The sequence below is a fragment of the Acomys minous genome (assembly GCF_964271855.1).
Source record: "Acomys minous genome assembly, chromosome: 14".
Classification (NCBI taxonomy): Eukaryota; Metazoa; Chordata; class Mammalia; order Rodentia; family Muridae; genus Acomys; species Acomys minous.
In genome coordinates, this window is record NC_140496.1 from 37,493,342 (window position 1) to 37,517,306 (window position 23,965).

Genomic DNA, 23,965 nt, shown 5'->3' on the forward strand with positions numbered 1-23,965 from the left:
GCAACATAATTGTCTTTGCCTGTGATCTTTTGTGTTTGAGCTGAACATGAGGGGTTTCAGCTTTTCTTTCTTTCTTTCTTTCTTTCTTTCTTTCTTTCTTTCTTTCTTTTTCTTTTTTCCAGAGAAGAATGCAGTGAGCAGGCAGAAAATATTCATTAAGTATTCATAAATGTTCCATGACATCATAAATAATTGTTTCCTGTGGTCTTTCGTACAGTTTTGTCCCTTTAACACTGGAATGGGGGGGTTCTGTCTTCCTCTATAGTCTTGCTTGTAATATACTTGGAAAATAATAAAGATAAAAAGGGTGTTTAGTCACCAAGGGAGTTTACTAGGGCTGGCCATATTTATAGATGCTCAGCCAGCCTCATTCAAGTTGCAGAAATACTTAAAAGACCATATAATATATGCTAAAATGTGTACTTTATTAAATTGGTAAATATTTATTAGTAATATAAGACTCTGCCTTTAAATTAAACATCTGATGAATTACCTTGCCTCAAAGCTATAAAACTGTTATTGCTGCTATAAAAAAGTGTAAAGGAGGCATTTTGACTATGAAATTTCATTTCATGGTCAATTGAATTTACTATATTGGAAAGAACTAAAGATGGAATCATAAAATAATTATGATACTCACATACACTTAAGGATAGTGCTTTCCCAGGCTGGTGGTGGAAGCCAAGACTCCTTTTTTAATGCTTCTTTTGTAATGTATGGCTAATCATTAAAGAAGTTCAATTATTCCATTGATTTTTTTTTTCTTTTAAGTATAGGTACTTTAAGTACAGGCTCTTGTGTTTACACGGACCTCATCACGGTTATGGCTACTGGTTTAAAGTTCTGCTCAACCCAAATGCTATTTATTTTTGGCTTGAAGCAAACTAATCTTGTTGGAAACTCTAGTAGAATTTCACCTTGAAAAAAAATGTCACGGGATTTTAAATCACAAATGTTGGGGGAAAAAATAAAAGGTAGCGGGACAGAATTATGATGAATACGACGTGTCGTTGGCTTTGTTCTGCGGACTCCTGACATGTTCACCTGTAAACTTGAATTCAGAATGGCCAGAGGCATGGTTAAAAATAGGTTATGTCAAGGTTCCTCTCTGTCTCCCTCTGGGTACCGAGTTGCCGGCTACATCATAATACTCTGCAGAAGCCTCCTCTGAGAGTTCCCGTAGGAAGGTCAACACAGAAGTAATAAATAATACTGTGTACAGCGTGCCTTTCAGCATCGTAGGGCACGTGGGCTGTTTCATGTCCTACGCAAGTAACAAGCTTTATTATCCAAAATGAATATGGCTGTCTGTGAGGGATAGCTATGGTGAATTAAGCCTATCATATAATAAGAAAAGCCAGGTGTTCATGTCATAGCGGACCAGCTTTTCCTCAGAGCTCCATCGGCTTTGCCCTGGAAAGACTGACAGTTTGTCACAGGACTGATTGGCTGCATTATTGTTGGCAAGGGGCACAACATGTTTATCTTCCTTAAATTTATGCCATTATTTTTAAAGACAGAGCACAGGAGGAAAAAAGGGAGAGATTAAAAAGAGGCCCATGATTAGCATTCACATTTTAGGAAATGCAAATACCCTTCTGGTATTCAAAAAAGAATTGCTGAAAAATCGAATGTCCATAGGTTTGTGGCTTCAAAGAACTACTTTGATTTGCTTGTGGTGGCCACAGAGGTTTTAAGACAGGATGTGGTTGGCAGGTTAAAATCAACAGTAGATTTTACTTAAAAATTTGTTACCTCTAAGCATTATTGTCAGTTTAGCTGATCATCTGGAAATTATTTTAATCTACAAAAGATGGCAATTCTGAAAACCAACAGTGTGAGCTCCAAAGGTTTTTTTTATTTTTTATTTTTTTTTAACACCTCTCTATAATCTGCCCAGCCTGCTGAGTAGCACTGACATCAGTAGTACATCAATTTCAGAAAGTGGATTATTTTTACTAGACAGCTATTGTGACATATTGGGTCAGTCATAAATGAAAGATATTCATGCAAGCATGCAATACTTGTAATGAAGTCTCACTCTGACCTTCTGTATGATTGATTCTGTAATTTAGTTTTCTCAGGCAGTGCCTGAAATGAAATGAAATCATGTTGAACAAGTTTTGAATACCCACAGTGCACCAGGAGAAGAAAAATCTGCAGCCCCAGAGGCTTGAGAGAGAGCAGATGAACGATTTATCTCTATGCTATTATAGCCTTTGCCAGCGTTCAACATTTTTTCTTTCTTTCTCTCTTTCTTTCTCTCTCTTTTTTTTTTTTTCTTATTTGGCTTAAGTACTTAATTCTGCAGGTAGCTGTAAATGGGAAAATAAAATGCTGCTCAGATTTAAAATGACAGAACAGGGGTATGTGCAGGGGACTGATAAAATATCTTGAATAGAACTGACCTTTCATGTAGCTGAAAGTTACTGGGGGACTCGTTCTCATAATTACCATATAGATTATTTTTATTTCTTTCCTGCAATGAAACATTTCAGAGAGCAGTGCCGCTGATTGAATGAGAATTGAACTTGTTAACATTCTTTTCAGCTCAGCCTGTTGTACATAACAGAAGGTTAGCTTTGATGAATTTCAAAATTCTCTTTGATATCTAAGAAACAGACAGTGAAATAACTGTCTCTAGTTTGATATTTTGCATGCCCCCCCAAAGAGAGTTTATAAAACACACTGATAATTCACACACGTTTTTGTGCCTGCATTGTATTTCCTGTGTCGAGGGGCATGCGTGTTCTGTTTGATGCTGCTTTGGATTTAATTGCGATAGCATGTGGGTGTGGAAAATGGTGGGTTGATGCTGTGTAACACAGCAAAAGTAGTGCCCGGAAATTGAAAAGGGAGGCGGTGAAGGAGGCATGTTGCAGTGTGAAGTGTCTGGGTGTGCTCAGGTGAGAGCAAAGGCTGTGCAAGGCCTCAGGCAGCCAAGGATGAACACTGCACATGCTAACAACACGCTTAACCCACAAGCCAGGTAGATAACGTTTCTGATCAGAAAAGTGGGAGTTTATCAAGAAGACGTGTCTAAAATTACCGAGTGTATTTTACACATTTTTGTCGTCTTCTTCACACAATTGGCATGGCTCTAATTTTGATTAAGCTATGAAATGATTACCCTGCTATCTTATACTTTAAAAAAACAAAACAAAACCTTACATTCAAAAAAAAATCCCCATTACCAATTAATACATTGTTTTTAGTAATGTCGCTTAATGTGTTACAGATAAAACAGTTATTTCATGGGTCATTAATGTGTTTAATGTGTGGAACGTTCTATTAAAACAAGCCATTATTATTATTATTATTATTATTATTATTATTATTATGAACATGTTCATTGCTATTGTCAACAGAGTCTGTGCAGCTGACTTGCGCAGGATGGTTACCGTTCAGCCACTGGGGACTGGCGAGTTCCCGTACAGATTGAATGACTGCTGTGCCTGTGTGTTTTAAGTCGAGTTGCTGTCAAAATCCATTTTCATTGTTGGTTAACAATGAAAAAGGAGCAAACCCCTCACTTTTCTCAGACAAAGCCTCGACTATACAAAATCTCAGTTATGAAACTGAAACACACTAACCACTACAAAAGCTTACAGACACCTACTAAGAGCTACAACAGACTATTAATAACCTGAAGTATACGCTTATGACTGCATTTTGATGGTTTTGTTTTGTTCTAATAATCAGTGCCTCCTCCGTGGACTATCAAAACTCACAGTCTGAATGCTTAAAAATTGTCTGTCACCGAAGTCACCTCTCTTGTAGCCGTCATTCTATGATGGACTGGCAGCCAAATATGCCAGGCCCAGACTCTGTATTGTTTTCCTTTGTAGAAGAGCAGATAGCCTCGAACCATCCAGCACTTAAAATGTTCTTTCTGCTTGGCCCATAAATACCACTGAACCTCAACACCTGGGTGCTGTGCTTGCAGGTCAGAGTCGGTGTTATCTATGAAAGTGGGCATATGCTCAGAATTAATAAATGTAATTCACTGTTGTACAGTGCCGTCCATGGCACTTGGTTTGTAGGTTTTAAAGGGTCGCTATTCTTCAATGGTAATATGTCAGTCTGTTTCTGTGTCTCCTCTTTGTAGCTTGGATTAGCTATAGCTGGGTGTTGCCAGCATTTCTCAGCAATGGGGGGGGGGGACTACAGCGCATATTCCTGAATATAACCTGACAGGATGGTATAGTGTGTGTTAGAGAGAAAAGTGACTCTGTGTGGTTATCCCAGATCCTTACTGTCACAGCACCTGCCATCTTGTTGTATGTGACCCTCGCGTGATTGCCACCACCTCATCCCCACCTTCACGCCCACCAGAATAAAAGCGCCAGGAAACAGGAGCTTCATCAGCTGCTGCTTGTGGGCACCTGTGGCCTGGCCTTGGGGCTGGAGCTGTCTAATCTCTTCGCTCTGTGTATGACTGAAAGGACAGGGAAAGAGTGCTTATTCGCTACAAAGCATACGTGACCACTACGCTAAGTTGAAGGAAGGAAACCTAAGAGTATAAACAGTTGGAAAACTGGAATTCCTCTCTAAAAAAAATGTAGTGTGGGTTTAAAAGAAATGATCACGACGCTGGCTCTGCTAAGACAGCGGAGCGCCACTGTGATGTGAGTGACCTACCATTGAGTACTTGATAACGAACTCTTGGAAGTTTTAGTTTCCGAAGAAACTGCTCATTAAAATTAGACTGCTTTTGCATAAGACTCACGTATGTGCAAGTCGGAAACCCAGGATCACGTGTGACGTCATAGGCGTGAGAGGAGTGATGAAGTAAAAACTGAAGCGTGTGGACAGGTTGGTGGAATGGTGGCTCGAGAGATGACTAGGCGGACGGGAGCTCCAACGGTTCTTGCGGAAGATCCACGTTCTCCTGCCTCTATGCGCACCCACAGTGGGTGGCTTCCAGCCGCCTGTAATTCCAGCTCCAGAGGATTGGCTGCCTCTGGCCTCCGCAGGGATCTCCACCCATGTGCCTATTCCCTGCACCACACGCATACATTGAAGTGTACAGAAGAAAAAATGAATCTTAAAAAGAAATTTGGTAGGATAGGAGTCTACAGTTCTCATTGGCTTGCTTAGTGACACGTGCTTCACAGTCTACAGGGTTAGAAATATTACTAGATAAACATAATTGCTTGATTGTTGTTAATTTAAAAGTAAAATTTTAACTTGCTATAGGACATGACTCAATAATTGAGCGGTTAAATTGCTGGCCTATATTTTATATTTGTAGTTACTTTGTTTTTTTTTTTAATACAAAGTAATATTTATTACAGATAATTGTTTAATTATTTTAATTCTCAGGAAATATTGATTAAAAACTGGCTCAGTGGAAATCTATTTAGTCACACTCTCTCATATTTGGGCTATTTGCTTCTTAATTGCATGCTGTCCTCCAGTGTGAAAATCTGATGTTGGGTTGTTATAGAGAATATTTACTTGACAGTGCAGATAAGAAGGTGCAAGCATACATTTGCATATGAAATTTAAAATACTTTTGACGGTGAGCTCCACCCAGATGGAAGGAAGCACCATTTAATGAATGTATGGAGACAAAATAGAAAAATAATACGTAATATTTACAGTTACAAAATAAATGTAAAAGTATATAGCTTACATTTGGGGGAAAATACTAGGGGAAATATTTCTTTCTATACCAAGATAAATTGCTGCTCAGTACTTTAAAGAACGTATATGACTGTGCATATTTGAGTTTTCCTTGCCCAGGAAATGAAAGTACATTGTATCCACCACACTAACCTGCCCCCTTCCCCCAGTCCTGTGTGTAGATCTGCAATCATGGCTGGGTTGTGGGGGCTTACATAGTCAGGAAGGTTTTCTCAGTCCTCTTTTAGTGTTGGTAAGTCAAGAAGAACATCTTGTTGGGGGGAATGATGTTTCTTTCACACTCCTCAGACCTTGACCCATAAACTTAGGCAGGTCCCAGGGTTCATAGACCCTACTTTATGTCTTTTTTCCTTATAGTAGTTACTTGGTGCTGGGCTCAGCACCAATGGGCTTAGTCTTTCATTATTTTAGTGATAAGACATTTCCCTTAAAGAAACACTTTATTGTAATAAAATATCTTTCTTTCATTAATTAACTTATTTCCTTTACAAATGGATCACAGCTTCCCCTCCTTCTTCTCCTCCCAGCCCCCCTCACAGGACCCGCCCCTCCCCCCATTCTCCACTCCTTTTCTTGACATTTCTTTACTAATACAAATTATTGCATATTAACAGTTTGGGGTTCTCCACTCCTTTTCTTGACATTTCTTTACTAATACAAATTATTGCATATTAACAGTTTGGGGTTCTCCACTCCTTTTCTTGACATTTCTTTACTAATACAAATTATTGCATATTAACAGTTTGGGGTCAGGAGAGGAAGAGGTGGCTCAGTAGTTAAGATCGTCTACCACTTGTGGAGGACTGGAGTTTGGTTCTCAGCACCCATACTAGATGTCTCATAAAAGCCTGTAATTCCAGCTCCAATGAGGATACAGTGCCCTCTTCTGGCCTCCCGAGGTACCCACACTCATGTGTGCATATCTAACACACACACACACACACACACACACACACACACACACACACACACTTTAAAGGATGAAAATGAATCTTAAAAATAAGTTTACTTAAATGATTAATATTTAACTACAGGCAGGGGTTCAGACATTTCAGGCAATATAAGAAAACACAGGACTGCTGACAGAGATGGCCGTTGGCCTGGCCTCTTGCTTAAAAAATGAAGAGGCCCTTTGACCAGGTACAGAGAGGAGCAACTCGCAAAGTAGCGACCCTTTGTTGGTAGACAGGTACGTGCATGGTATTTCCAGGCCAGCAGCGAGCCAGCAGTGCTCTTCTGTGAGAGATCATGAGCCTACTCTGCCCATTCCTTTTTACAGTTGGATATTAACCCTTGAGTTGCCTTCAGAACACAGATTGAGGTCATCACCTGGACATTTATACTGAATGTCTCAAGTTGACTTAGGCGGACTACCCACTTCATATTTATTGGAATCCCACTAGGTAGGAGACACACCATTGAACATCTACTGATTATCCAGTGGCATCCTTTCATGCTGCCATCCAGATCTCCTGGACCAATCTGTCAGCTCCATCCTTTTCTAGCCATTATCCATCTTGCAGCCTAGGGGACCCGCTGTCCAGGCCGGCTGTTGACAGCCTCTGGTCTGGTGTGTAGTGCTGCATCCTGCTCTGTCCCCTGCACCTCCACAGGTTACCTGTGTTGGCCATGTACTGCTCCTCTCTCTGGCTATTGATTTCTGCCTCCTTTTGTACCTTAGCTCTGGGAGCCCTTTGTCAGGGAAGTATCCTGCCATCTCCCTACCTTGTCATCTCTGGCCCATTGCCCTCTGTCCACTCCTACCCTGCTTCTCCTCTCCTGGCTACTTTGCCCCCAGAACCTGGAGCACACTCTGTCTTGTCTCGCTCCACTTGTACATGCAGCTCCCTTGTCCCAGGACATGAGTTTTTTTTCAAAGGCTGAGTGGATAGTAAGTATGGCTTGGTTGTAGGGCTCTTTTCTAGTGCGAGTGGGACTCTAGGTCTGAATTCAGAATTGCAACATAAAATTAAACAAACAAGACAAATAAATAAACGAGTAAGTGTTGCACAGGTTACTGGTATTCAAATCTTGTGGCTTGCAGTGGTCTCTCAGAACCTAGTACTTATTTTGTCTGTATAAAGAGACCACTGACAAGTCTTTTCAAGACCGAATTTTATAGGGAGGCAATGATTTATAAATTCCTGTTATATTTCTTTGTTTTTGGTTATATGTTTCTTTATTAAGTCATCCCTACTAGAGAAGAGCTATGGGCTCTTTTGGAGACATACATGCGAGATTCTTCTGTCCTGTGTGTCATTGCAGTAAACATGGCATCCCATCCTTCTGTTGAATGTCTAAAAGAATATTGAAAATGTTTCAATTTTCTAGTTTCCAAAAACTGAGAATTCCAAAGATTAAGAATTAAATGCTCAGTATAAATTTTCAAAAGAAACTGAAATTAAAAAAAAAAATAAGAAAGCCCTAAGATCAATGAAAAAAAAAACCAAACCTTTTTGTTTGTTTTTTGGTAATTAGGGATTGGAAACAGGGACACACCTGTGGTAGAGAAGCCCTGTAGTACTGAGCTACATCCCAGCCTACACATGTTTTAAAGATTAGCTTTTGAAACAGAAAATGGCTGGTGCTGTTGAGACTCAGATTCTTCTGAGCAGTTGATAATAATCAGTGGCCCTACCGAAGCTTGAACCTCTGCCCTGTTGACTCTACAGTATAGAGTCTATAGGCGCTCTGACAGCCAATCTTCCTACATCGAAGTCCTCGAACATAGGAAGCTGTGGCTCATGGGGAATGTTGGCACATCCTGATGAGCAGGTTCTGTGAATTGGAGTTCCCTTGAATATATTCCAGAGGGTTCTTGGGATCTTGTCCTGTGGAAGATAAGAAGAATAGGGCCAATAATCTCTTGGGTCCAAAGACATGTTTTGTCAAAGCCTTGGCCTCATCACCAATCTTCTTCACAATAATTCCCCAACTTCAGAGGAACACTGTCTTTTTAAATGAATTCTAGTGAGAGAACTCAGTTTAGAAAACAAATGGGCATGAAGATGATGTTGTTAGGATGGATGGTGGTGCTGGAGAGGCCACGGCCCAGTCTCCTCTCTTTCTGCTGGTACCATCTATTTTTAGGGCACTGTAGCTCATTAAAGAACCATTTTTCCATTGAGCAAGAGGCATTAGCCAGTGACTAGAGACATGCAGACTCACTCCTGTCTGTCTAAAGATTGGTACGGTAATGGTACCAATAGCACAATAATACTAATAATCAATATTTCCAGGGGGTTAAATTAGGAAACACATGCTGAGTTTAACTCAGATCCCAACACCCAGAAACCACTCAGGGAAAGTTCCTTTTCATTCTTCCAGCAAAAGAGCCCCAGTAGCCAGCTCCCGACTAAAAGTCTGAGTCACAGGTGGCCTCTGCAAGGAGGCCATGGTGTTGGCTCCCATTCCTTAACAATTCTACTTTGTTAGGGTTTCATAAAAAGCATGTCCCTCCCTTACAACCCGACTACCCTAATTAGGAGAGAAAGGAGATTAAGGGGAACAAGAATGAAACCTTCTCGGTATCAGTTCCATAGGGCAATTTCCCTGGCATATTTCTCAGGTGTTTTGCAGAATATCTGTCTAACATAAGAAGCTGCATCATCCATGTACCCAACTTGGAAAATCTCTACCGAGATCACCTTCACCAATCTTGAAACTTTGGGAGCCTTGGGCAGGAGGCCTCCGATATCCCTCTCTGTTTTTCCCAGTCTTCCTCTCCTATCTCTCTTCCTCTCCTCTCTCCCAATGGATGGTCTATGGTCGCTTTTGCAATACAGTACCCCAGCAGGAATCGATGGCCCCTGTCTTTTGTCTTGGGCTAAGACTTCATTCCTCTGAGTCTATACTCAGATGTTTATCAGTTTGTAGAGACAAAGTCTCAGTGGGGTCAAGCATCCTAAGACTGTTTTCACCTTGGGTCCAGACTAAGGCAAGATTATATTCTCTTCACACTTGGTTCTTAGCTGATGGCCACTGTGCTGATGAGAGTCTATCCAAAATGCTGTGTGAACAAAAGCTCAGGGTTTCTGAGGACGAACAATGTCCTGTCACCACAACACTATGAAGATTGAGTCAAGGAATTCAGGACTAGTGTTGGCTACATAGTGATTTTGAGGTCTACCTGGACTACATGAGATCCTGTTTCAAAAAAAAAAAAATCAGGAGTTCAGGGCCAGCCTTGGCTACTAAGTAAATTTAAGGCCAGCATGGCTACATGAGACCTTGTTTCAAACAAAACAAAACAAAAGTATTAAACTCCAGCAGTCACTTTGATTTAACTATTTTGTGTTATCATCTATTCTGTTTTTTCATACTTTAGTTTTAAACCTGTGTGTTTGTTATGTTTTATATTTACATGCTTATTTTATATTTCTGCAAAGAAGTTAAGAACCCTTCTCATTGTTTGAACCCTATCCCTTGTAATGTGACCATTATTAACAGTTGGGGGTCACTTTTTAAAAACTAAGTGAGTAAAAAACAGACTTTATTCTATAGTTGTACCTCAGTTTATCTTCTCTCCATCTTGGATATCATTCTGGCTTGTTAGTCACCGTGTGGAAGTGGTTTTGTCCTGTGAAACCATTTCTAGAAGGGAAGGAAGCTGTTCAGTTCTAGCATGTGGTAGCCCAGGATGCTGCAGAAGCTACACAGAGCCCAGGGGGCACAGCCCACACCCCTAGTTACCTGTTCCCCCACATCAATTGAGCCAAGATGGAGAAACCAAGGCTTAGATCAGCACACACCCCCCATCTAACTCACTGCCTTTTAAAGCTTCCAAATACTTGGTAGCGTGGTGACGTCATTGTTTATGCTGCCAGTTTTCTTTGACATAGCTGCTTCTTCTTCTTCTTCTTCGTCTTCTTCTTCTTCTTCTTCTTCTTCTTCTTCTTCTTCTTTTTATTTTTATTTTTTTGACATAGCTTCTTGCTTAGTAGCAAGGAGACTATGGAACTGAGAAACCAAAAGAGCAATGTACCTATCAACAGTTCTTCTGCTTGTTTAAAAAGAAAAAAGCCTTACCAGAAAGAGCCCAAAGAGGAACCTTGAGGAGTCTGTATGTAAAATGAGATTCTAGGTCACTAGGGGGTTAGATTTTAGTAAAGTCGCAGACTCACTCCAAATGACAGGTTTGAAAGAAATGGCTGGAAAAGCATGTCTTTATTTTGCCTTCTTTGGTATTAAAAAGGAAGGAGCGAGAAAGAGGCAACCATAGTTTAATGGCTTCATTGAGACTCCCTGAGCAGGGAAGGCTAATTCTGAAGTCAGAGGAAATAATTTGCACAGAAAACTAATGCTGATGGGGAAGTCCCCACTTGCTGCTCCGGAATATTTTCAGAAGTGTTTGACACTGAATCACAGTGGGCTTGGCAAAATAGAACAGAAATGAAGTGGGTTTAAATAAGAGCCCCGGTGTGGGAGCCACTGCACTGAATGACTTCCGGATGCCCTTGGAGGTGTAAGTCAGAATCATGACACCCCGGGTTACTACTCGGCTGCAGGCAAAAGATTCCCTACCTTAAACAGATTCTGCTCTGTGAGGCCAGAGCTCCGGGTCTCTCTGGCCACTCTCTGCTGGGAAGTCGCATTGCCATCAGGGTCCACCTGAGCACGGGCCCTCCTGTCCTCACCTGGCCATGGAACCAGTGCTGGGCATGAGAAGGACACAGACTCATTGGTGAACCCCTAAAGGAATTGCCTCCTTGGCAAACTGTCCTCTTTAAAAAGGTCACCCAAGGACTGTCCTATAGCAAGACAGCTGGGTTTCATTTTTGGATTTTTGTGCTTCTGGCCTCTCGTCCTTGCAGCAAAGCTGCCATGGTTCTGACCCATCTACACAGTTGCTAACCTTGCAAGTTCATTGGTATTTGGGAAAACTAAACCTCTTCTCCCCCTGCCCCCTTCACTCTTATCTTTGTAGGATCAGAGCCACACACAAGTGTCACAATACCGCCAGGATCCCTCCGTGATCATGAGGTCAATTGTCCATATGACCGATGCTGCTCGCTCTGGGATCATGCCTCCCGCCCAACTGACCACCATCAACCAGTCTCAGCTCAGTGCCCAGTTGGGCTTGAATTTGGGAGGGGCCAGTGTCCCCCACACATCTCCTTCTCCTCCAGCAAGCAAGTCGGCCACCCCCTCCCCTTCCAGCTCTATCAACGAAGAGGATGCTGATGAAGCCAACAGAGTAAGTTAAGAGATGGCTCAGTATGGAGCCTAGCAGACAACTGGGCCAGCCTGGTTCATGCTATGGATTGCAATCATGCTATCACCTTGGAGAAAACTTCCAGTTGATGGTGGATTAAGTTTTTGTTTTATTTATTTATTTTTTTCTTCAAACACAGTTTCTGGTGAAAGGGCACTGAAATGGGAGACCAGGCTCCTATGAGCTGTCAGGCTCTTTTTAGGCTTAACTATCCTGCTCTGCGAATGGGTGCGCTTATACCGTGTTGTCGAATAATCTGGACTCTTGAGAAATTGTAAGGGCTCTGGTTCTGTTGTTAGTATGAGCAAGTTTCGCCTATTTTGTTGGGTGACAACATTTCAGTAGTGCTGTACCTCAGTGGTAACCGAATGGTGGTTATTTATGATTCTGTGCCTTTGCTTTTGTCATGGAGAACACACTTTTGAACGAACCTAGGTTGCAGATGGGACTTCACTAAATGCCCAGATGGATAGCTTTCCTGAAAACCAGCACTGTGATGGTGCACGGCTACTCATTACCATTCTACTAATGGTGTGTTTTGAACCTATTCTGTGTTTGTAGGTTTTCTTTGTTTTAGTTGTATGACGGTTTCTAAGAACCTGGGGTGCATTTCTACTGTGCGCAAGGCTCCAAGTTCAATCCCCAGCACCACTGAAAGGGGGAAAAAAAAGGGAGAGAAAACTAAGGAGAGAAAACTATTGCCCAAAGGATTCCTCCATTGGTTCTGAATACCAGTGTAAACATAGGTCCTCGTGTGATTAGTGGCGTAATTGATGCCACTGGTGTGCAGAGGTTACAATCACTTTGTGCGTGGGAGAGGGCATTGAGGAAGACTTTATTGAGGAGGCTGTATTTGAATCAGGATGCATAAAAGTCGGTGAGGCAGAAGAAAGAAGCCAGCATTCTAGTTCAGGGGAAAACGAGGAGCAACGGGAAGTGTGTGTCCATTTACGAGTGCTGTGGAGTTTGATACACGGGAAGACAGAAACAGGAAACGGCTTGGGTGTGCGGTGGCAGTCATTTGTGTGCAGGGATGGGCATCAGCAGACGGATGCTTTTGATGAACCACTTTAGCCATCTGTAGTCTGTAGAAAACAGTACACAGACAGGGTCAAGAGAAGAAGGGATTGGCTAGAAGAGACTTTCATGCTTGCTGGTTTGTTTTCATCCGAGGAAGGAAGGGGTATGGAATACCAGGTTGAACGGAGTTGCCGAAGAGTCTGAATCTCAAAGATACAGTAATAAGGTGGAAGAGATAAACTGCTTTCTGTTTGAGAGCCAGCGTGGATGGGTTTGGCCTGTGGGGAGGATGGTGGTGGTGGTGGTGGTGGTGGTGGGCTGGGTGGGTGGGCATTTGAGATGCTTACATTTGAGACTGGAGCTCGGTCCTTCGGAGCTGGGAGGTTGGAGTAAGCCAGTGTGGCCAGAACGCTGAGCATCATTGTCTTAACTAGCAAAGGGAAGAAGAGGAGCTACAGAAGACTGGGCAGTGAGGAAGAAAGGAAGGTGGCTAGAGTGATGTTTCGGAAGGCGAGAGGATTTAAAGCATATGGTTTGGTCCTGCGGTGTCCAGTGAGCACCCAGCTGGGCACAGAGCTGACTAATGCAAAGTTCGTGGTATCCCTTTTCGAGGAGACTTGACTGGGTGAAGAAAGAGCACAGGTTGTGGCTGCTTAGCCGAGTATGCCTTTTCATACCCAGCTGGGATCCTTCCTTCCACTCACGTGCACTCAGGTGCTGTGTCAAATAGAAAGCGTCCGTAGAATCCTGCCTCCCCTTACTCCATTTTAAGTGAGGGTTTAGGCTCATGTGAAGACCAGGAGTCCAATTATCTGATAAAAGAAGATTAAAGTGATCACTATATATCTCTTTACAGAAACAGGTTTTTTTCTCCTAGCATTCGCAACCCTTTGGAGTCAACAATGAAACATTTTTGTTGTTGTTGTTTGTTTGTTTGTTTTCAGAGAATGTGTCCTGACATGCTGTTTAAACTGTGGACTCTTTATTTCTAGTTTAGTATTTGAAAGTAGTAATGGTTAGGAAGAATTGCTCTGTTCCAAGAGAGACCTCAGACCTTACCGACTTTAGAGTCTGGCTTTATGGAAGGGAAACCTGGCTTCCGGTTAAGCGTCTACCTGGAGGGAGTCTGGTTCTCCGTACAGATTTTAGGTCATTGGGTAGAATTAAACAAGTCATGCTCATTCTGAAAATTTAGGGGGGGGAAAAAAGACTATGGAGTCTACAGAATCATCAAATTAAGTGTGTGAGTTATAAAGACTGGTCTTTAGAAGGAAGGGAGGTGACATCCATTTGTATGTGGCTGTCACTCAAAAACAAGCCAGAAAGCAGCTGGTGGTTCTCAAAGAATTAGATAGGCAGTGTTCTCCAGAAGAAGTTACTGCGTTAGTAATTGGATTAAATTCCAAATGAACCTCATCCCGTTTTAAAACTGTAGTCATATTTGAATTAAGGTTCAAGCCTATTAAAACCCAACCCCTTAGTAACTTGAATCAGCTATTATTTATCAGACCCAAGCCTTGCTTTTAAGCAGATTTTGGCAAACACTTGAGGACTCTTGATGAGGGTAACCACGGACAAAGTCTTCAATGTATTTGTGCTGTAATGTAGGTCAGAGAAAGCAGATCAACGAAAAGCAGGCGACGGGGCCTGTAGGGATCACTCAGTGGACCCGGGTTTGGTTCCCAGCACCCACATGGCTGCTTAAACCCTTCTGTAACTCCAGTTCCAGGGGATCCAATGCCCTCTCCTGGCTTTCCTGTGCAGTGCATACATGCAGTGTATAAACAATACTTGCAGGCAAAACACCCCTACTCATGAAATAAGAATAAACAAACCAGTAAATAGATGATAAGCAGCAAATGAATAGGACGTTTGGCTGTGTATGAATTTGGCTCTCTACCCATGTCAGATGTAGGATTCTGACTTGAGAGTCCGCACTGCGCCCACACCTCTGTGTGGTGCTCCTGCTGCTGCTGCTGCTGCTGCTGCTGCTGCTGCTGCTGTGCTCAGGGTTGCTTACCTTGCATAATGAACAGCCTTCCTGTAGCTTTCCCGTTAGCCTTGGAGATGTTGACGTATCAACTGGTGTCCTTTTACAGGCTGTTAATGATGAGTATATATTTCTTTTTTTGTCTCTAGTTAAAGTAGTTTTGACATTTTTATACTTCTCGCTATCTTGTCCTTTAGAAAGTTTTTATTTTAAGAAAATAAAGATGACCTTTCCTTTATTGTGCAAGTGTAGTGATTACAGCTAATTTCTATTTGCACTTCCAGAGGCTCATTAGCACAGCAACCTTCTTGGAAAGAGAAAAAAAAAATCAGCCATACAAAAATCAGTTCTGACCAGTGCTACAGATGGCATGTGATTATGGCAGGCGGCCTTGTTTAAAATATACTAATATGATCCACATTCAAAATGTTATCAGGTTTTCCTTTTAAACCCTCTGACTGTGAACTGTCTTGCTCATGTGTGCGTGTGTAGCATTGTATATAGATAGCGTGGCCTGGTACAGGGTGCTCTGGCTTTCATTAGTCATAATTGCCATGGAAAGCATATGTTGCGAATATATTGAAGCTACTTCCGGGTCTCATTAATCAGTGTTCTAAATGCTAATCTCTGCTGCCCGGCTCACTCTAAGCAAACTTGCCCCTCCCCCGCCTCGGGTGCCAATTCATCTGTTGATGATGCTTTAACAAAAACCTTCAGAGAGCAACTGTGGCTTGGAGTTAGCCTTGCTGCCTGCTCTCTCTCTCGGCAAGTTCATTCTCGGCAGTGAATTTTCTTCCTGCTTTGCAGGCCATTGGAGAGAAAAGAACAGCCCCCGATTCTGGCAAGAAGCCCAAGACTCCAAAGAAAAAGAAAAAGAAAGATCCCAATGAGCCTCAGAAGCCAGTGTCAGCATATGCCCTGTTTTTCAGAGACACACAGGCTGCAATTAAAGGTCAAAACCCCAATGCAACCTTTGGAGAGGTCTCAAAAATCGTCGCGTCAATGTGGGACAGCCTTGGGGAGGAGCAGAAGCAGGTAAGAACAGCGTCTGTCCTGGACATGTATTTAAAAGGCTACCAGAACATTCCGTACATCTAATACAATTGCTCCTTAAGCAAGCCTGTCTAAGCTATGGAATTAAAACACACGCAAACAAATCCAAAGGACTCTCCTCGTTATAGATTTCTAGTCAACTTAAGGGTACAGGTTCAGAAACCATTCACAGGAGACTTGGAAGAAATCCAGCCAGGAGCCTGCAAGCATAAACTTTTGATGATAATCTTTTCATTTTAAATAATGTGGCATTTCCCCCCTTTGTTCAGAAAGGGCCCTACAAAGGGATTAGGTCCATCCTGCTAGCTTTTCCATTGATCATCTTTCTGAACCCTCGTGCTATCCTGGTGCGTTTTTTAAACTTTGAAGCTGCCTCTGCATGTCTCATTATTGTCGCTGGGCACTTGAAATTTTATTCCAAGTTCATTTTTAAAGCTAGGTAGTGCGATGTGTTCAGAGATCTGCCATGCCGGTGGGATCTGCTTCCTCAGGGGCCTGCTCCTCTCGTCAGCTCCTTAGCTCAAACGGGGTGGGGGGGGGCCGAGAATGAGTTCCTTTGGGGTTGGTCTCCCCTACTTTCAGAAACCCCCAATTACCTTTAGTAGAAGTCTTATATATCTGTGGGGAATAAAAACACAATGGCTGCTTCAGAAGGGAGGCCTGGAGCCTGGAGAGATCTGCATCACGGGCCGTTCTCGGAGCTAGTTCACTGGAATGGACGGTGCAGCGGTTCAATGTTCCTGTTTGCTTGCTGTGAGCTTATTATCATGCGCCCGACACCGATGTCTGTCCCCAGAGCGGAGTTCTAAAGAACCAGGAAGCCACTGCAACAAACTTAACCTATTCTGGAGAGAGGTTTTCACTTCATTCTCGCAGCCAGCCGTCCGACTCTTGAAGAAAAACAAAGCCCAAGTCTCTTGTATAATGCACCTGCACTTACGTAACTCCTTGATCTCACTCTGGCAATCTCTCATCTTTTATTATTCATGATTTCTACCTCTCCTTTTTTTTCTTCAAAAGATGCCGAAGATTGAGATGCCTCTATCTTTTTCTCTTTTGTCCAGTTAATATATATATATATATATATATATATATATATATATATATATTTGTTTGTTTATTTTATATGCAATGGCTACTGTGTGTGTGTGTGTATGTGTGTGTGAGCGCGCGCGCACGCACACGCATGCGTGAGCTCTCGCTCTCGTGCACATACCTGTATGTGAAACATTTGAAAACTCAAAGCCAGGGAGACTAGCTTTTTAACTGAGCTCTGTTTATGTGACCTAATTTGTGTAGCAGGTTTATAGCTAAGAATTTATAGCCTGAGGGTGGTGCTAATTGTGGTCTTATTTTAATAGGTATATAAAAGGAAAACAGAAGCTGCCAAGAAAGAATACTTGAAGGCCCTGGCTGCCTACCGGGCCAGCCTCGTTTCTAAGGTAAGCCTGCTGCAATATGGGAGCAGTCCTCGTGCACTGGAAACCTGAGCGTGGTGCCCTCAGAGCTTGACGCCGTTAGCCATCACCCACCCGACGGCTTCTCTTTTGTGTTTGCAGCCATATTAACACCGTTTAAGTTGCCTGTTGTTATTTCCCTGTGTGGTGAGTTGGGTCTGGGTTGATAGCCTCAGTTTGAAACTGGAGGTATGCTTGCCAGGCAGTCTTGAGATCTCTGGTGGTTACCTGCTTGTAATCGGCAGTGGTGCATTTTTAACCACTCGATTCACACCATATAAATAAATCAGCTTCATGATTACTTAAAATGAAACTGTGTTCCAAGTACTAAGACACAAAGTATATGCATTACACATAGGATATATGGTGATGTATTTTAAAGGATACTAATATACCAGAGCGGCTCTGCTATACTTCAGTCATTATTACCTTTATCTGAAAAGAACATGGACTCCCTCTGCCTGTCTGTCTGTCTGTCTGTCTGTCTACCCATCCGGCAATCCTAAGAATTGAACCCACAGCCTCACACATACCAAGCGAGCACTCTACCGCTAACCTCCACCACCGGTTTTACCAATTAGCTACTGATGCGCTTGCCTTTCTAGAATTCAGACGGGGCTTCAGGGCGAATAGTTTGGACTAGCAGGATTTTGTACCGAACTCGTCTCTTCTGAGAAGTCGATTCCATTTGATCGTTATTGTCATCTCAAAGGCAGGCTCAAAGGGCTCTCTCTCCCTTTCTTCTCTTGGGCACCTGAGCTGTCCCCTCTTTGTGTGACGACCCACCACGCCAGCTGTGCTGGATCAGATCAACAGAGGGCCTCCCGCCTTTGTTGACAGCTCTCAGGACACTTCCCACTTCATTAGAGAGAAAACATTTATCAGGTCACTAGCGAAGCCCTTTTTCTGAGAATCTGGAAGACGCCTACCGGTCAATAGGCAGAGTCTGAAGTCAGAGGTGCAGTGGGTGGGAAACAGGTCGTGTGGGCTCTGGGCACTGTGCTGTGTACAACCACATAGAGGTGTAGTTGATGAATGGGCGGGGAGCAGTGCGTGGACCAGTCTGCCTTGGGTTTACCCGGAGGCAAGGATGGGTGACCTCTGTGTGTGCCGGTGTCACCAATTGGCCAGATATGATTTTCAACCAAGAACTACTGTCTCCAAGGGAAATAGCAACCACAGCTGAGATCTTCCTGCCCGTGACTGACTTAGAAGAGATGATTTTTAAATATTCTGACTAGAGTCAGGATTCCAAACTATTGCCAAACACACTTGAATGACCCTTCACCAAAAAGACAGATTTTTAAAGGATAAATCTGAAGCCATTTATTTTCTTAAATTTAGTAGATGGTATTCATGGGGACTTGAGCTTTATATTTAGGTGGTTGGAAAGGAACTAATGTCATAGATGAGGTACGTGTTCAGAAGAATTTTTCACCTGGACCCAAGCTCCCAGTTGGCAGCATCCAGTGGCCCAGGGAGGCTCCTTCCCACCCCTTAAAATGTGGCTCTTAGGGATTTCACAAGTTAAAGAGCCGATCAACTGAACACTTCCAGACTTGCTTCCTGGTGAGGGCGAATGTGAGTGAATCCTGTTAGAACGATTAAATGAATCTGGTGGATGAGAATTCGAGAGTGTGAGATCTTAGTCTTCAACCATGAGGGCCACAGTGAAAGAGAAGAGCAGTACGTTTGCATTACATCCCCCCATAACACGTGCCTCTGCGTGCATTTCTTCCTTAAAGCTAGCCTGGTGAATTTTTTTTTAAATATTAGAGCATATGGGAGTTATATAATGAAATGGCATGCATTTTATTTTGTAAGGCCTTTAACAATTTCTAAGCATAGTTTTGCATACCTATAGCACTGTCTTCCCTAAGCCTTTACAGTAGGGCCTTCCAGTAACATTCAGTCACGTTGGGTTTTTATACCAGAGAGCCTTGGCCCATACAAGAGAAGTGTTTTTGTAATGGTGTGTCTAGTCAGATCCATCGGCTACACTGGGTGACTCTGTATGAGGTCACTTTCAGGTTCCCTCCAGTAGCAGAATTTTATAAATCTCGAGTCACAAAAAAACAGAAGTAAATATTTAAAATCATGAACGACGCGTCATGATACTTGGTTGTACCATGGTGTCCTCTGCTAACTGCCTCCACAAAGAAGAACCCCCAAAGGATGGGGAGGCAGCTGAGTTGCGGCATGCTTGTCTAGCGTGCAGGGGGCCCTGAGTTCCACCAGCACCACCAAACACAGTCAAGCAAACACTGTAGGAAAACATGGTGTTGTGAAAAATAAAGGGTGAGACTCTCTTTAAGGTGGAACATTCCAACCATTTTCGCATGTGGGAAAGAACTTATTTTTGCAGAATTTTGTGTTTTGGGCACAAAAAAATGGAATAGATCTATCCCATTGTTTAGTGGGTTATTACATTAGACTATGTTTTAATTTTTTTCTCTGTATCTATGATTTCACCCATAAATTCTGGGCCTTTGGTAAACCGGAAACACTTCTGAAGTCACGAGTTGATTCCATTTGGTGTCTTTGAAGAGTGTGGTTATCGTTTTCCTATATTTGGGTGGTCCCTGAGGTAAATAGTTATGCAAATGGTGTTTTGACATTTTCTAAGGGTTCCCGTTTCTGGTGGTATCTCTTGTTTAACTCCCAAGGATTCCCCAAGGACCAGAGACGGTTCTGATTGTGTAGTGTGCGAATGACCTCCGGAACCATAGCCTCTACACGAGCTCAGTACCACACCGGGCCATGTTACAGGAAGGGGAACAGTTGTGTGACTCAGCCTTCTCAGAGATCTGGAGATGTGCGTTGGTAGCGCTGTACTCTGAGGTCTGTCAGTGTGTGTGGCAGCAGAAGGGAGGCTAGATTGGCTACAGGGAAGACCTGTTGCATTTGAAATGTGTCTCAGTTAGGCTTTATCCCAGTTAATGCTGTGTAACAACCAACCACCAACCCTGGTGATGCTGAGAGATAAGCTTTATCAGAGAGCGCCAGGTGCTGGCTGGCCCTTCAGCTGGAGCCCTGCTCTTCTGTCTGATTGAAGGAATGGCACACCTGCAGCTGGATGCTGACAGGGGCCTGGCTCTGGAGTTGAGGCGGGGCCATAGGTCTATCTTTCTGTGACGGCTGCAAATAGAGAGAGTGAGTGGGAGGGTGCACCATCCCTTAAGGAGTCAACGCGGAACTGCAGCAGTTTCACCCTCATCCCAATGACCAAGCAAGAGCACCCAAAACAGCCCAGACTCAGAGCAAATTTGACTCTGCCTTCCGGAAGCGCTTAAATGGTCACATGACAAATGCCACAGGGACAGGGAGGCATGAATAATGGTGGCTAGTTCTTTCTTTCTTTTCTTTCTTTATTTTTATTTTTATTTTTATTTTCTTTGAGTCAGTTTAGAGTGTCTGTTTATAGATTGTAACATTCTGGAACTTTCTCCCTCTGCACACAGGCTGCTGCTGAGTCAGCAGAAGCCCAGACCATCCGTTCTGTCCAGCAGACTCTGGCATCAACCAATCTGACGTCGTCCCTCCTTCTGAACACACCGTTGTCTCAACACGGGGCAGTCCCAGCCTCACCTCAGACTCTCCCACAGTCACTCCCTAGGTCGATTGCCCCCAAACCCTTAACCATGAGACTACCCATGAGCCAGATCGTCACGTCAGTCACCATTGCAGCCAACATGCCCTCGAACATTGGGGCTCCACTGATAAGTTCCATGGGAACGACCATGGTTGGCTCTGCAGCCTCCACCCAGGTGAGCCCCTCGGTGCAAACCCAGCAGCATCAGCTGCAGCTGCAGCAACAGCAGCAGCAGCAGCAGCAACAGATGCAGCAGATGCAGCAGCAGCAGTTGCAGCAGCACCAAATGCATCAGCAGATTCAGCAGCAGATGCAGCAGCAGCATTTCCAGCACCACATGCAGCAGCACCTGCAGCAGCAGCAGCAGCAGCAGCATCTCCAGCAGCAGATCAACCAACAGCAGCTACAGCAGCAGCTGCAGCAGCATCTCCAGATGCAGCAACTGCAGCACATGCAGCACCAGTCTCAGCCTTCTCCCCGGCAGCACTCCCCCGCCACCTCACAGATCACGTCCCCCATCCCCGCCATCGGCAGCCCCCAGCCAGCGCCTCAGCAGCACCAGCCTCAGACACAGACTCAAGTATTACCGCAGGTCGGTATTTTCTAAGGCGCACGAGGCACGCGGATTTGAGGGAGGCGTAGGATAGGAGGTGAATGGACTGGAACTTGTAAGTTGACTCTGGTTATGCAGAAATGTGTGACAGATCAAACGGTCCTCTCGAGTGTCTATTAGATAGGCAATAAGAACTTCAGTGTAGCTGGGAAGCATCTTTTAGCTGACGATACATCACTTTGTTTTTAAACAAGAAAGCTGTGCTCTGCCATGTGCTGCCTTTTTTTTTTTTTTTAATTTATTCAGGCTATACCTACAATATGTGAATCAAACCATTTAGTGAATCCTGGGACACGCTGATGACTGCAAACTGGCCTTTCAGAGTCATAGAAAAACAATGGCCTTATTTCTCCAGAAGTGAGCGAACCACACCTCCAGGCTGTTTGAACTTCTGAAGCCCTAACATAAGTAACTGAGTACAAAGCACAGTTGTAACTACCTGAAATATGAAGATCCAGTTTCATACAAACATTTGTATGATGTGAATAGTTGATGGCATTTTTTTGTCATGAAAAAAAAATAATGTAAATCACAGACTTTTGCCAAAGCTCTTATTTTTTTTCTAAATCTCTCCAGAAAAAAAAAATGCAAGTGATTAGATTCAATTATTGATTTATTTACTTATTTCTACTTTGTATCCATGACTTCTCTGAATCAAACCATGGTATATGTTGTGACAATATCTATGGCCACTGTTAGCCCATTATGTTCATTCCGATTAGAAGAAATGTGAATACTATATTATGTGTTTTGAGTGACAAGTTTCGAAAAATAAAAACACTGTATTTTTAAAAGGGAAATGCACTTAAATGAAACAGTTATTACGAAAGTTAAGATTTAAAAAGAAGAAGCAAGAGTTTTTATTATGATGTAATACCGGTAGAATATTGAATATTTAAAAGGCACACTACATCTGAAATAATCAATGTAAATATTTTCTTTCCAAGATGTAAGTTTTCATATCATGTGTTGTAAAGTTTTCCTAAACGAGGCTTTAACGTAAACACTGGTGACACAAACCATTCATTGCTACATTGCTTATTGTGTTTTTATGCTGTTTTATACTTTTTTATGAGTTATGATAGCAGCAATTAAGTTGTTTGTATTTTGCTTAACTAAAACAAAATGCTTTTATCTTGCTATAGAATAAACACATTTCAGTAAAATCTGTGGACTGTATTTTGACGCAACGACAAGGACACTGTTCACTTTTCAAATAAAACGGAATGTCAAATTTTACTTTTGGTCCCTTGACTACGTTAAGATTGGGAACATGGCACCGACCAGCCCCACTTCAGCTGAGCGACCTCCTCCATTTTCATCTGGAAACACCAGATTCATGACCAAGAATTTGCGTTTTACAGCCAATCACCAGAGCCCCGAAAAAAAAGAAGGGAAATGATTTTTTAAATAATTTTTTAAAGATACAAATATGATACAAATTACCACTAAAATACAGACAAGATGCAAGTATATGTAAGGCAAAAAAAAAAAGAAGGCAGTTGTCTTCTGTTCAGGGCTGGAACTGGCTGCTGGTGTGTTATTCTTTCTATTAAAGTGAATGGTGGATCCTAATTTTGAGGCCAAAATAAGAATTTGGGTGCCCATCCCCCCCTTCTTCTGCGCTCTGTGGTGGCTTCTCTTTGAGAGCTGCGTGACCATGATCCCCAGTTGTCCTGCATGATTAATTACAGCATCTGTCCTGTCAGAAACTGTAATGGAGAGGTCTTGATAAAAATTGCAAATTACCGCTGGCACCAGTCTTAAACTGCTTATGATAAAATGAAAATTAAAACCAGCAAGTGTCAACCCTGACTAGAATCCTAATCGGAAAAGAATGAGGGTGCATGGTGGCCCCCCGTTACTACTGTGCAAGGCACTGAAAAACAACAGAAAATGGATCCCTCAAAGTTGTACTTCAAAGGATATTTACTGTATGTTGTGAGTGATGAATAATGAATTTTGCCTTCAATATTTCATAGTCCTCTCATACTCTGTATTATGTACAAATATTGAACAGCGAGAGATTCTAATTATAAATTTATAGGTTTCTTGCTGTAGAAAAATTTATGTCTAAATTGAAGCTTTTCATAAGATGTATTAGTTGGCAGGTATCAGTGTTCAAACAATCTTAGAAGGATGCCTAACCACATCTACAAGGGGCCAATTGTGCTCCGCAAAGCAGTGAGCTGCCTGCAACAGACCCATCAGGAGCAAAGCCAGCTCTCAAAGAGTCTCTATGAATGGGGACCCATCACTGCATAGCAATAAGAACATTTGATATTCTGTTGTGGGACCTTTAGACAAATGTCTTCAAAATTAATTGCTAAACTACATGTGACAGTAATTGTGTCTTAGTTCTATAATTGTCATTTTG

The 23,965-nt window shown here is 42.7% G+C and overlaps 1 protein-coding gene across 2 annotated transcripts in view; it reads left to right on the top strand.

Moving 5' to 3' along the window:
* The window catches only part of TOX3 (TOX high mobility group box family member 3), a 103,265-nt gene extending 80,438 nt beyond the window's left edge, over positions 1-22,827 (top strand). For both annotated transcript variants that reach the window (XM_084755859.1, XM_084755860.1), the window contains exons 4-7: positions 11,576-11,845; positions 15,681-15,908; positions 17,288-17,368; positions 20,845-22,827. In XM_084755859.1, coding sequence (XP_084611985.1) covers positions 11,576-11,845; positions 15,681-15,908; positions 17,288-17,368; positions 20,845-21,582 — 1,317 coding nt within the window. In that variant the 3' untranslated portion in view covers positions 21,583-22,827. The remainder of the gene's footprint in view (positions 1-11,575; positions 11,846-15,680; positions 15,909-17,287; positions 17,369-20,844) is intronic.
* The last annotated feature ends 1,138 nt before the right edge of the window (positions 22,828-23,965 follow it).